At 46.7% G+C, this 13,626-nt stretch overlaps 1 protein-coding gene across 1 annotated transcript in view; it reads left to right on the top strand.

Moving 5' to 3' along the window:
- LOC120990645 (zinc finger protein 250-like) overlaps positions 1 to 12,891 on the top strand; it is a 36,761-nt gene extending 23,870 nt beyond the window's left edge. The window contains exon 2 of the mRNA XM_040419561.1: positions 11,433 to 12,891. Coding sequence (XP_040275495.1) covers positions 11,433 to 12,754 — 1,322 coding nt within the window. The 3' untranslated portion in view covers positions 12,755 to 12,891. The remainder of the gene's footprint in view (positions 1 to 11,432) is intronic.
- Positions 12,892 to 13,626: the final 735 nt, after the last annotated feature.

Genomic DNA, 13,626 nt, shown 5'->3' with positions numbered 1-13,626 from the left:
GGGGCGCTCATACGGTCAGAGTAAGGATTAGGGTGGCTGTAGGAGGTGACCTGCGTCTTTTCCCTGTGTCCAGGCTTAGTAACAGCCCTCATAATACAGTGGGGAGTTTCCCCCACTCCCCACCGTGACACCGGCGTCTGACGTCATTTGCCGGCTCTGCCGCACTTCCGGTGTGTGCAGGGCCCAACTCCGCCTTCACCATGTGACGCGATGACACTTGGTCACATGACCGCATCATGGGTCTTCTGTAGCACACGCTGGATGTGCACGCGATACCGCTCCTCCTCCTTCAGAAGTCACATGGGGTATCATCCGGCTTGTTTCCCAAGAGGGGAAAGAGAGCGCGGGAGCCTGTAGTAGAGGTGGAGGCTGCGGGCTGAGAAGCGAGCGCCATGTCTCTCCCTCTGCCCAGCGTTAGCATGAGCCACAGAAGGACAGAGGGATCCAGGTAAACCCAGTAAAGGGTAAGAAATAAGGAGGGTGAATACCCATCGATAATCCACCTTTAAGGAAAATTAAAAAACTCTTCACCTCCCTTAATCCCGACCCCCCGCAGGGTGGATGAAATGGAAATAAGAGATTGACCCTTGACCTCTCAGAGAAAACGGATACGTCCCCATTTACTTGCATTGGTTGGTCATGATGGATCCGTCTTGCTCAGCATCTCAGGACGGAAAGCAAACCGCAGCATGCTGCTCTCCGGTATGAGGCATGTTGGAGCGCTCCGTTCTGCTCAGTTACGTTTTGTCCCCATTGACAATGAATAGAGACAAAACGGAAGCGTTTTTGAGATCCGTCATAGGTAGTGTTGAGCGAACTTGTGTTTTAAGTTCAGCGTCTAAAGTTCGGGTTCGGGTTATCGAAGTATCCCGTTATGGATTCCGCTACCATGGACCATAACGGAATTTAGAATCCATAACGGAATACTTCGATAACCTGAACTCGAACTTTAGACGCTGAACTTAAAACACAAGTTCGCTCAACACTAGTCATAGGGTCTCAATACCGGCAAATATTAACGCTAGTGTGTAAGTAGCCATACAGAAACGGAATTCACACTGAGTCATTTCTATTTTTTCTTTAGTGATCGGCCAGAGTGGAGCTGCTCCTGGGAGATCCTGCCTCCAGCAACTGCACTCCAGTCACAGCCCTGACTACCGACCAGGACCTGCTGCCCAGTATCTGCTGCACTGCCAGAGCTGAAGGACCTGGGGTGACGTCACCGTCATGTGATCATTGGCTCTACTGCCTACTCCGCCCCCTGCACTGATCACATGACGGTGACATCACCCCAGGTCCTTCACCATCTCCTCTACTGAGCCTCGCCTCCTGCACTGATCACATGATGGTGACGTCACCCAAGGTCCTTCACCACCTCTTCTCCCCACCACTGCTGAGCCCCGCCCCCTGCACTGATCACATGATGGTGACGTCATCCCAGTTCCTTTACCACCTCCTCCCCTCTCCACTGCTGAGCCCCGCCCCTGCACTGATCACATGATGGTGACGTCACCCCAGGTCCTTCCCCACCTCTTCTCCTCTCCACTGCTGAGCCCCACCCCCTACACTGATCACATGACAGTGACGTCACCGCAGGTCCTTCAGCTCTGGCAGTGCAGCAAATACTGGGCAGGTCCTGGTCGGTAGTCAGGGCTCTTGTTCTCTCTGGTATCAGCCATTCCTCCAGCCTGCAGGTAAGATGAGCTGTGAGGAGACAGTGTGGTGGAGAGCTCAGACATGTCACCTCTGGAGATTCTCCTCCATTACACACAAGGAATCCTTCTCCGCTCCTCAGCTTAGTATGATGGGGGAGGAGTAGTGGGGGTTGTCATCATTCTCTGGCCCCTGACTGTTCTGGTGAGGGGCCCCTGCCTCCAGGAACACAATGAATGCAGCGGGGCCCGGCCTGAGCTCAGCTCTCTCCAGTCTCTTCTCTAGGAGTTCTGGACACAGCTGAGCACAGCCCAGAGGTGGGACCTGCATCTATCAGACATTTATCTCCTGTGGAGCCACCAGAAATCTCCATGTTGGGGCCCCTGGAATCCATGTGGTGGGGGCTCTGAGGAGCGGGGCCCCTCCAGGCTCAGGAAGTGCGGTTCTGGAGGTGACATCTGGTCTTGTTCCCTGGATGATTTCCTCTCCTCTTCTCATAAAGGCGCCTGCAGTACTAGAAGCCTCCAGCTCCTCCAGTTTTCTCCTGAATGACCACCAAGGATGGACAGGAAGGAGATCAGCAGAAGAATATTAGACCTCACCTTGGAGATCATCTCCCTGCTGAGCGGAGAGGTAAACTTTTCTAGATTTCTCTCCTCTGTATTGTATTCTGTAACAAGTCAGACATCGGGAAGGAGAATCCATCATAGGAAGTGATAGGAAGAGTCCAGGGTCCTGTAGAACGTCCTCTAGACCTTCCAAGTGATGGAGAACCTGAAGATCAGCCCCCAGTATGGTGAGTGATGTATCATGTGACCAGGGACCAATAGTCATGTAGGAGCCATGAGAAGGTAAGTAGGCACGTTGTACCCGGGAGGAGAGGGCCGGAGGAGAGCACATGGCCCCTGAAGGGTTTATTCCCTAAGCGTCTCTCTCCATCCACAGGAGTACACAATAGTGAAGAAGACATCGGGGGACTGTGTGACTCCCATCATCCATCTCCAGGAGTCAGGAGGGCGGAGCAGGACCCCTCCCCCCATCACAGAGCCTTCCCCTCACCCCCTGATACATGAGCAAAAGATCCTAGAGCTCACCCACAAGATGATGGAGCTGCTGACTGGAGAGGTGACACTGCTGGGAATGCTGGGAAATTCTCCAGTAACAGCACTGGAGGGGTCTGGGTGATGACGGTGTCATTGTGTTGTCAGGTTCCTATAAGGTGTCAGGATGTCGCTGTCTATTTTTCCATGGAGGAGTGGGAGTATATAGAAGGACACAAGGACCTGTACAAGGAGGCCATGATGGAGGAGCACCAGCCTCTTATATCACAAGGTAAGAGCCGTCATGTGCAGTGTATACACGTGTGTGCAGTGACATGTAATGGAGGAGCACCAGCCTCTTATATCACAAGGTAAGAGCCGTCATGTGCAGTGTATACACGTGTGTGCAGTGACATGTGATGGAGGAGCACCAGCCTCTTATATCACAAGGTAAGAGCCGTCATGTGCAGTGTATACACGTGTGTGCAGTGACATGTAATGGAGGAGCACCAGCCTCTTATATCACAAGGTAAGAGCCGTCATGTGCAGTGTATACACGTGTGTGCAGTGACATGTGATGGAGGAGCACCAGCCTCTTATATCACAAGGTAAGAGCCGTCATGTGCAGTGTATACACGTGTGTGCAGTGACATGTAATGGAGGAGCACCAGCCTCTTATATCACAAGGTAAGAGCCGTCATGTGCAGTGTATACACGTGTGTGCAGTGACATGTAATGGAGGAGCACCAGCCTCTTATATCACAAGGTAAGACCCGTCATGTGCAGTGTATACACGTGTGTGCAGTGACATGTAATGGAGGAGCACCAGCCTCTTATATCACAAGGTAAGAGCCGTCATGTGCAGTGTATACACGTGTGTGCAGTGACATGTAATGGAGGAGCACCAGCCTCTATATCACAAGGTAAGAGACGTCTTGTGCAGTGTATACACGTGTGTGCAGTGACATGTAATGGAGGAGCACCAGCCTCTTATATCACAAGGTAAGACCCGTCATGTGCAGTGTATACACGTGTGTGCAGTGACATGTAATGGAGGAGCACCAGCCTCTTATATCACAAGGTAAGAGCCGTCATGTGCAGTGTATACATGTGTGTGCAGTGACATGTAATGGAGGAGCACCAGCCTCTTATATCACAAGGTAAGAGCCGTCATGTGCAGTGTATACACGTGTGTGCAGTGACATGTAATGGAGGAGCACCAGCCTCTTATATGACAAGGTAAGACCCGTCATGTGCAGTGTATACACGTGTGTGCAGTGACATGTAATGGAGGAGCACCAGCCTCTTATATCACAGGGTAAGAGCCGTCATGTGCAGTGTATACACGTGTGTGCAGTGACATGTAATGGAGGAGCACCAGCCTCTTATATCACAAGGTAAGAGCCGTCATGTGCAGTGTATACACGTGTGTGCAGTGACATGTAATGGAGGAGCACCAGTCTCTTATATCACAAGGTCATAGAAAGAAAAAAGTCATGGTACTTGGGATGCAGGGATTCAAAATGATTTTCTTTCTCTGCTGAGTGGCAACGCCGGCACATCGTGGAGGCTGCAGGGAACATTTTGTGCAGTCGTCTTGGGACACAGTACAATCTGGTCAGTATTTTGTAGCCTGCTTCCTGGCATTTACTGGCTAGAGAGGATTTATGGGTGAGTTGAAATAATTGGGAACATTGGTCAGAGATGTCAGTACCCAGATTGGAAGCCTAGTTGTAGATGTACAGCGGTCGTAAATCCGAGGGTGAGGAGATCAGTAACTTGTAAAAGTCAGAGAATGTCGGAGGATACCTGATCCAATGCAGGATTTTTCATATGAAGTGAGGGATCTATCATAACCCGGGTTCGATGGAAGAGTGGATAAAAATTGAAATAACTGCATTGCCTTCCAAGAGCCTGGCTGGCAACGGTTAGAAAGGTTGAGCAGTTCTGTATGTGTTAACCATCTTCCTGATGTTCTAAAGTAAGGGGCACAGCATTTGCCCTGTGAGCTCCAAATGTGAAACGGACCGGGCAAGGATCCCGCAGGAAAATCCGGGTGTCCCAGAATTGAGAATACAAGATGGAGACGGTGAAATCTGTATCAAAGGAAATATTTCTGACAGGTCATTAGTAGAGATGAGCAATTTTCTCAAAAATTCTATTCGCCCGTTTCACCAAATTTTCCAAAAAGATTCGATCCAAATTTATTTGTGGCTAATCGCATTAAAAAACACCTATTTCCGGGCTGCAGAGAGCCTGTATAGTGGTGTAGAACACTGTGCCTTGCAGTAACACGCATAGGGAGTCTGCTGTGGTAGTGAAATAATACTGTGAGTCCGTATGACATGCAGATGACAGGCGTCGCTTTTAGAATCACTGCACACTTCACTTATTTGGGCAGTTATAGGGGCAAAACTGACCAAATAACTCAAATATAGTAATAATTACAGGTCGATGTTAGTGTCAAGAAAAAGCGCACTCGTTTACACCGTCATCAGCTGATTCCACATAGATGTCTACAGAACCTCTTCTATTAAACTCTTATACAAGTAGCGCCCCTGACAGAGTGGAGAGGGGGTCAGCAGTAAGTTTGTGTTGACGTCACTGATTATTTTGCCCTTCCTGTAATCGGTCAGAACAATAACCCACAAAAAACGGATCCTGTCTGTAGAACATCCGCCTTCACTCAGTCAGCATTTGGTCAGTAATCCATCAGTATTGCTAATGCCAAAAAAAACAGGAGTGGCTCCAAAACAGAGATGACACGTGAATGGAATATTTGCATGTCTTCTGTGTTTTGTACCCACTCCTGCTTTTGGCTACCAAATCATAAGCCAATTCTGATGGGACCATACAGGCCTTACAGCTGCTACACAGACAGGATCCATTGTGTGTCTCATTTTTCCTTCTGACAGATCAGAAGAATGGTCAAATAAATGATGATGTCAGCCAGGCCAAAAAGGCAAAATAGTGGCCCAGTCATGGATTGGGGAGGGTGGGAACAGCATGAGAAGTCCACAGAGTGGCCCAATGACAGAGTGGTGATGTGGTAGCAGCATGAGGAGACCACACAGTGGTGATGTGGTAGCAGCATGAGGAGACCACAGAATGGTCATGTGGCAGCAGCATGAGGAGAGCACAGAGTGGTTAGATGGCAGCAGCATGAGGAGACCACAGAGTGGTTAGGTGGCAGCAGCATGAGGAGACCACAGAGTGGTTAGGTGGCAGCAGCATGAGGAGACCACAGAGTGGTTAGGTGGCAGCAGCATGAGGAGACCACAGAGGTGATGTGGCAGCAGCATGATTCATTTCCACAAAGGTCAGTCTCTCCACATTTTGGGTGGACAGGCGAGTTCTCCTTGGGGTAACTATGGCCCCCGCCGCACTAAACACCCGCTCTGATGCCACACTGTTTATGTTTTCCGGGCAGGAAAGCTTGTCCAGATCATACTGGGCCAGTTGAGGCCACAAATCAAGTTTGGCTGCCCAGTAGTCCAGGCGATCTTTGATGTGGGGTGGCAGGATGCATTCCAAGTATGCCACCACCTGCTGGTTCAGGTTCTGCTCTATGTCTACCTGCTGCTGCTGGTGAGTAGTTTCTTCAGTAGGCGGGTGAAGAAAACTGCTCATGAGCGACTCTAGACTTAAGTTGCTGCTGATGGAGCTAGTACTACTCCTGCCCCCCCCACCCCCCTAGCAGCTATGGCAGTGGAAAGTGAGCACAGAGGGCCCCCCGGTCAGACCTGCGTGAGGATGGGCGATGGTGCAGATAGGCAGCAGCCAACTGACTACATAGGATGTCTTTATAGTAGTTCAGTTTGTCCTCCCTCTCAAAAAAGGCCCCCATTTTCGACTGGTAGCAAGGGTCTAACATGGTGGAGAGCCAGTAGTCATCCCTCTGCCGAATGGTGATAATTCGTCTGTCACTACGCAAGCAAGAGGGCATGCATCGTGCCATTTGTGCAAGTTACTCGGAGGGACTCCCTGCCTCCATCTCCACTGCATACTGCCACGGTGTGTCTAGGTCCTCTGCCTCCTCTTCCTCACTGTAGCTCCTCTGGCTGCTCCTGCTCCTCCTCTCCTGTCACCTGTGTAGAAATACCACACATTGCTTGTGCTCGAATGTCCTCCTCCTCCTCTAGTTCAGCCCCCACAGGGCTCATGTGGCCGTAAGATGTAGTCGCCACGTCTCCTGTCCCCTGGCCAGCCAAATTTAGCAGCATCTGTTCCAGGACATGAATCAGTGGAATGACGTTGTTCATCCCGTAGTCCTGGCGACTGACAAATAAAGTGGCCTTCTCAAAGGGCCCGAGCAAACGGCAGGTGTCACGCATGAGCTGCCATTGGCTAACATCGAAGTTACACAGGGAAGTACCTCTGTCCGCTTGTATCATCGAGAAATCGTTTATGGCCTTTCTCTGTTCATATAATCGGTCCAACATATGGAGGGTAGAATTCCAACGGGTGGAAACATTGCATATCAGCCTATGTTTGGGTATACCGTTCTGCTGCTGCAGCTCAAGTAGGGTGTGCTTTGCGGTGTACGAGTGGCTGAAGTGCATGCAAAGTTTCCTGGCCATTTTCAGGATGTCTTGCAGATGGGGTGAAGACTTCAGGAACCACTTTACAACCAGATTGAACATGTGTGCCATGCAGGGCGCATGGCTCAGCGTCCTTGATGCAGCGCCGACACCATGTTCTTCCCGTTGTTGGTCACCACCGATTCTGAGTTGTCGAGGAGAAAGCCAGGATTTGAAATTTAGAATTAGAAATCTGGGCAGGTAGGCTCCTGCGAAGCTGGCGGTCTACCCCAGGTACGTTTGGCTCCCGACCTCCCACTGCTGCCACCCTGATGACTTCCAGCCACGCTACCATCTTGCTGGCTCAGCTGCTGCTTCACGCGCAAGCTACCACCCTGTTCTCCTGATGATGAAGCCCCTTCTTCACCCGACTCCCAAGTGCGATCAGCTTCATCATCATCCACTACTGTCTGCACATCACTGATGTCCCCCTCGCAACATCAGCTCCCACACGACTCTCATCATCATGAAGGAAGTGGCGGATCTCTCCTCCAGATCTTGGCTGGTCTACTTGTGCCTGCGCCAGAAAAATATTTGGCCACTGCCCGTTCCCTTTGAAGGGCCTGTCATTTGTCTGTCTGACATACTGTCAGATAAAATTATTAAATTAAAAGGAAATTAATGCACCCAAAAAAAGTCTGTAGTACAATGTAACTGCACCGCAGAACGTCAAATAAGATGTACTTTATTTTTACACTAATACACCCCAAAATATGTACTTTTTATACTAGTAAAACACCCCCAAAAAAGTGTGTTCTACAATGTAACTTCACCAGAGAACGGTTACTATGACATATGTATATATTCCTATAAATACACCCTGCAACACAGCACTTGCACCCCAATAACAAGCAAGGTTTGCTGAATTACAGAGGTATCATCTAGTGCAAACCTAAGAGCAGCAGTATGATAGCAATTTGGATCCCAATTAGTGCAGCAAGGTGTAATAGAATCGCTCCTATTACCCAGGCTGTACACTCCCCTATTGCACCATGTTCTCCTTTTATAGTGTAGATGATGCCTCCCTATCCTTTCCCTACACCTTGAATAATCTTTCCCTGAACTTTTAAATCGTTTTTTCAGCACAATGAAGTCTTTCCTAGCACTGTCCCTAGCGCCTGCTGACATCTCTCCCTGCACTAAGTACATTGGCTGGCTGCTGATTGGCTGCATGCATGGCATTGTGGGTGATCCCTTGTTCCCAGAGTTTTTTGATCCATGTCCTAACACGTGCAGCAGCCGTTTTAGCCGTTACCACGAAGCGTGAGGATATTCAGATTCGGTGCAAATCGATTTTTTTCTGAAATTCAAATCGAATTCCACTTCAATTCCACGTCAACTTCAATTCGCTCATCTCTAGTCATTAGAGTAGGGCCTATTGTAGGGTGAGATGCCAGAGACGGTGGAATCGGGGTTCACACCCATGAAAGGAGAAAAAGTGGTGACTGATACAAATGTTCAATAGTAATCCATTGTTTCCAGGTCATCCCTCATGACAGCACAACAGGAGGAGGATATTCCCCTTTACTAAACCTAGAAGTGAAGGAGCTGAGAGAAGTGTCTGATCTATAGACAGATCTACAGGAGGCCATGTATTTAGTCACTGTGTGCTTGTGTCTCCACAGATGGATCCAAAAGGAGCAAGCCACCAGAGAGATGTCCCCGTCCTCTGTATTCCCAGGACTGTCCAGAGGAGAAGGTCCCAGAGAACCCTCAGGTAGATGGAGCTGAGCCCTATACACATCTATATAGGGGGTCCTGCAGTCATAGAGGGGTCATAGATTGTGGGGGTCTCTTCTGTGGATCTGTTAGATTTCCCACCTGTCTGCTGTATTGTACTGAATTGTTACAGATGACAAATCAGGGGGAAGATCTGACTGATATTACAGTGGAGGATGAAGAAGAGAGGATGATGGGCGATCCCCCGTGTAGGAGTGAGGTGGAGGAGGACATTCCAGGAGATGTCACCACAGGTATGGAATAATAAATTGAGAAGGTGACTTCAGATTCTGTCCTTGGTGCCTTCAGGGCAGGAGGAGAATCTGATCACCGGCTGCTGAGCTGCTCTTTGATTGGAGATGTCTCCATCACATCATGAAGGGTTCCCCTTATCCAGCTGACATCTGCCAACCATATGATTTCCACTCTTTGTTGCCCTGTCTCCTTAAACAGAACGTGACAGTTTCCTTGAACTCTGTTTATGACAGAACGCCAAATAAAATAGCAAAAAATAAATTGCTGAGGCTTTTTATGTTCTTTCAAAAAATAAAAAATAATAAAAGCTAAACAATAAATTACAAGTAATTGATTCCATTGAGAAATACAACTTATGTCACAAAATACAAGTCACAGAAAAATTTACCTTTTTCTGTGGTTTTGGTAGGAGTAGTGAAGCTCCCTATGCAGACTGGGTGACAGGAGGAGATTGTTGGCGAAATAAAAGTTCTCGTACGGCCACAGACAAAAATATAAAAGTTTTATGTCTTGAAATGTAACAATGAAATACAAAACATTTTTAATTTAATGACAACCAGCCTAGTCATTAAGTGTTTAAAAATGTTAAGATGTTTGGTTGTGTTTTTTCCTTCCTGTCGGTGCACTCCTGTCCTCAGCTCCATGATGATCAGGAAGCTCCGATGTCACATGTAAATATTGTACGGACACAGACGTCTCAGTGATGGTCACCTGCACTCACAGGACACGTCATTACATCCACCTTCTTAATTCTTGATAAGACCCTCGTTCCCCTTAGAACAGTTGTGGCTAACCTCAGGCACTCCGATGTGGTGAAACTACAACTCCCAGCATGCTCCATTAATTTCTGTGGAGCTCTGAGAACAGCCAAGCAAGTGTGCATCTCGGGACTTGTAGTTTTACCACAGCCGGTGTGCCGGAGGTTCGCCATCACAGCCTTGGGGTACTTTCACACTCGCGTTTTGGGCGAATCCGTCATGGATCTTCAAAAACGGATCTGTTACCATAATACAACTGCATGGATCCGTCATGAACTCCATTGAAAGTCAATAGGAGACGGATCAGTTTTCTTTTGGGCCAGATTGTGTCAGAGAAAACGGATCCATCCCCATTGACTTGCATTGTGTGGCACAATAGAAAACGGATCAGTCTCCCATTGACTTTCAATGGAGTTCATGACGGATCCGTCTTGGCTATGTTACAGATTGGCTCAGTTTTGTCAAGCGGAATGCAAAACGCTGCAGGCCAAATTTTGGTGTCCGCCTCCAGAGCGGAATGGAGACTGATCGGAGGGCAAACTGATGCATTCTGAGCGGATCCTTTTCCATTCAGAATGCATTAGGGCAAAACTGATCCGTTTTGGACCGCTGGTGAGGGCCCATGACGGATCTCAGAAACGGAAAGCCAAAATGCGAGTGAGAAAGTAGCCTTAGAACATCCTGGATTCTTAGTGTAATGGACCCAACAAGGTGCTGGAAGCCTTTATTACAGGTTCTGATTGATGACCTCACTCTGTCTATTCCACTGCATCCTGAAGATGTCTATAAACCTGAGATCTGGTGACTGTGCGGCCCTTAGGCGGCTATACAGACCATATTGTCATGTCCATGAATTCAGCCTGAGATGTGTGCTTTACCTTGTGACAGAATATTTTGCAAAATGTAGATGTTGCCCATGATCAGATTCTCAGATGATCACAGCCTTAACCCTTTGAGGTCATGACGATTTTCCATTTTTGTTTCTCATTCTTTCCAGCGTCCATCTGTTCCTTAAGTGACCTGCTCCTTTCAGTGTACCTCCTCCCCCGCTTCTGCTGTCTCACACAAGCTTAGTGCAGACTGCATTAAAATAAAACAGCAGAAGGAATTAGAAGCTGTAGTTACACACTGAACCTGCTGCTGGAGGAAGGAGGATCTCTCATCATGTACTGAGCAGTGTGAGTTTTTCAGCAGCAGGTACACTAAAAAGAGCTCTAATGATGCTGACTTAATCATTATCCAAGTCATGCCTCAAGACCTGTTTAAAAGGTCAGACACTGACTTATAGGATAGCTACCTTACATCTGGTGGCATTAGAGGCAGAGCTGGTTTATACCATATATCCAATTACAGCCTAATAGGAATGTTATAGGTTTGTCCTCTCTGTAGTTTGAAAAATAATCATAAATTCCAATCTTTATTTTCAGAGTATTCCAGTAAAATTATTAAGGGCAAACCTATATTATCACTAAATGATAAAGAAGAAGCTGAAGATGTCCTACAGCGCTGCTTAGGAGAAAACTTCATTACACTTAATGTACACCCAGGACTTCAAAGTACACTTCCATTATATAATCTCCCTCATCATGAGGAACCTTCTCTTGACCAATTACAGATTGTTGCCAAAAAAACAGGTCAGAAAGGGGATAAAAGGTTTCAGGATAGTGAAGATTCTACAGAACAATCAAGACTTTCTACACACAAAATAAATTACTCAGAAGAGCAGCCATACTCCTGTTTAGAATGTGGGAAATGCTTTACAAGTAAATCAGATTTAGTTAAACACGAGAACATTCACACAGAAGAGAAGCCATATTCATGTTCAGAATGTGGGAAATGTTTTACAGATAAATCCAGTCTTGTTAGACATGAAAGAATTCACACAGGAGAGAAGCCACATTCATGTTCAGAATGTGGGCAATGTTTTACATATAAATCAGTTCTTGTTAAACATAAGAGAATTCACACAGGAGAGAAACTATATTCATGTTCAGAATGTGGGAAATGTTTTAGAGATAAATCCAGTCTTGTTAGACATGAAAGAGTTCACACAGGAGAGAAGCCGTATTCATGTTCAGAGTGTGGAAAATGTTTTAGACAGAAATCATCTCTTGTTATACATGAGAGAAGTCACACAGGAGAGAAGCCATATTCATGTTCAGAATGTGGGAAATGTTTTACATATAAATCAGATCTTGTTAAACATAAGAGAATTCACACAGGAGAGAAGCCATATTCATGTTTAGAATGTGAGAACTGTTTTACATATAAATCAGATCTTGTTAAACATGAGAGAATTCACACAGGAGAGAAGCCATATTCATGTTTAGAATGTGGGAAATGTTTTAGAAAGAGATCACATCTTCTTGTACATGAGACAAATCACACAGGAGATAAGCCATATTCATGTTCAATATGTGGGAAATGTTTTACACGAAAATCAAATCTTGTGGAACATGACAGAATTCACACAGGAGAGAAACCATATGAATGTTTAGAATGTGGGAAATGTTTTAGAATGAGATCATATCTTGTTATACATGAGAGAATTCACACAGGTGCAAAGCCATATTCATGTTCAGATTGTGAGAAATGTTTCACAGATAATTCCAGTTTTGTTAAACATAAGAGAATTCACACAGGAGATAAGCCTTATTCATGTTCAGACTGTGAGAAATGTTTTACTACTAAAGCCAAACTTAACATTCATCAGAGAAGTCATAGAGGAGAAAACCCGTATTCATGTTGAGAATGTGGGAAATGTTTTCCACATAAAGAAAATCTTGTGATACATAAGAGATTTCACACAGGAGAGAATCTGTATTCATGTTCAAAATGTGGGAAATGTTTTGCAAAAAATCACACCTTGTTAGACATGAGAGAATTCACACAAGAGAGAAGCCATATTCATGTTTAGAATGTGGGAAATGTTTTAAACAGAAATCGTGTCTTGTTAGACATCAGAGAATTCACAAAGGAGAGAAGCCATTTTGATGTTTTATATCTGGAAAATGCTTTGTAATAAAGAACTAAAATTCAACAAATCAGGAAAAAGTACCGTATTTTTCGCTCTATAAGACGCACTTCCCCCCCCCCAAAAGTGGGGGGAAAATGGCAGTGGGGCGAATGCTGCCATTTAACACTGATACATCGCTGGCCGCGATGTATCAGCAGGGTGGGAGCTGGCAACTGATATTGGAATGGCAGCGGGGCCCAGTGCAGTCACTGTATTCTATTACACTGGGCCCCGCTCACTGTAGTTTTCATATCTAACGTGTAGGCATGGGCGCTTTGTTAAACTATAGCAATTCTTTGCAGCAGTAGAGAAATCCACTGTAGTACTCACTTGAAACTCCCGTAGCAGGAAGGCCGGGCGGCAGCGTAACGTCACTCACTACGTCACGCCCCTGCTCCTCCCACTTTATGAATGAAGCAGGTGGAGCAGGAGCGTGACGTAGTGAGTGACGTTATGCTGCCGGCCGGCCTGCCTGCTACGGGGGTTTCAAGTGGGTACTACTGTGGATTTCTCTACTGCTGCAAAGAATTGCTATAGTTTAACAAAGCGCCCATGCCTACACGTTAGATATGAATACTACAGTGAGCGGGGCCTGGTGTAATAGA

This window comes from Bufo bufo, chromosome 2, assembly GCF_905171765.1.
Source record: "Bufo bufo chromosome 2, aBufBuf1.1, whole genome shotgun sequence".
Taxonomy (NCBI): domain Eukaryota; kingdom Metazoa; phylum Chordata; class Amphibia; order Anura; family Bufonidae; genus Bufo; species Bufo bufo.
This window is presented reverse-complemented; position numbering and strand designations above follow the sequence as displayed.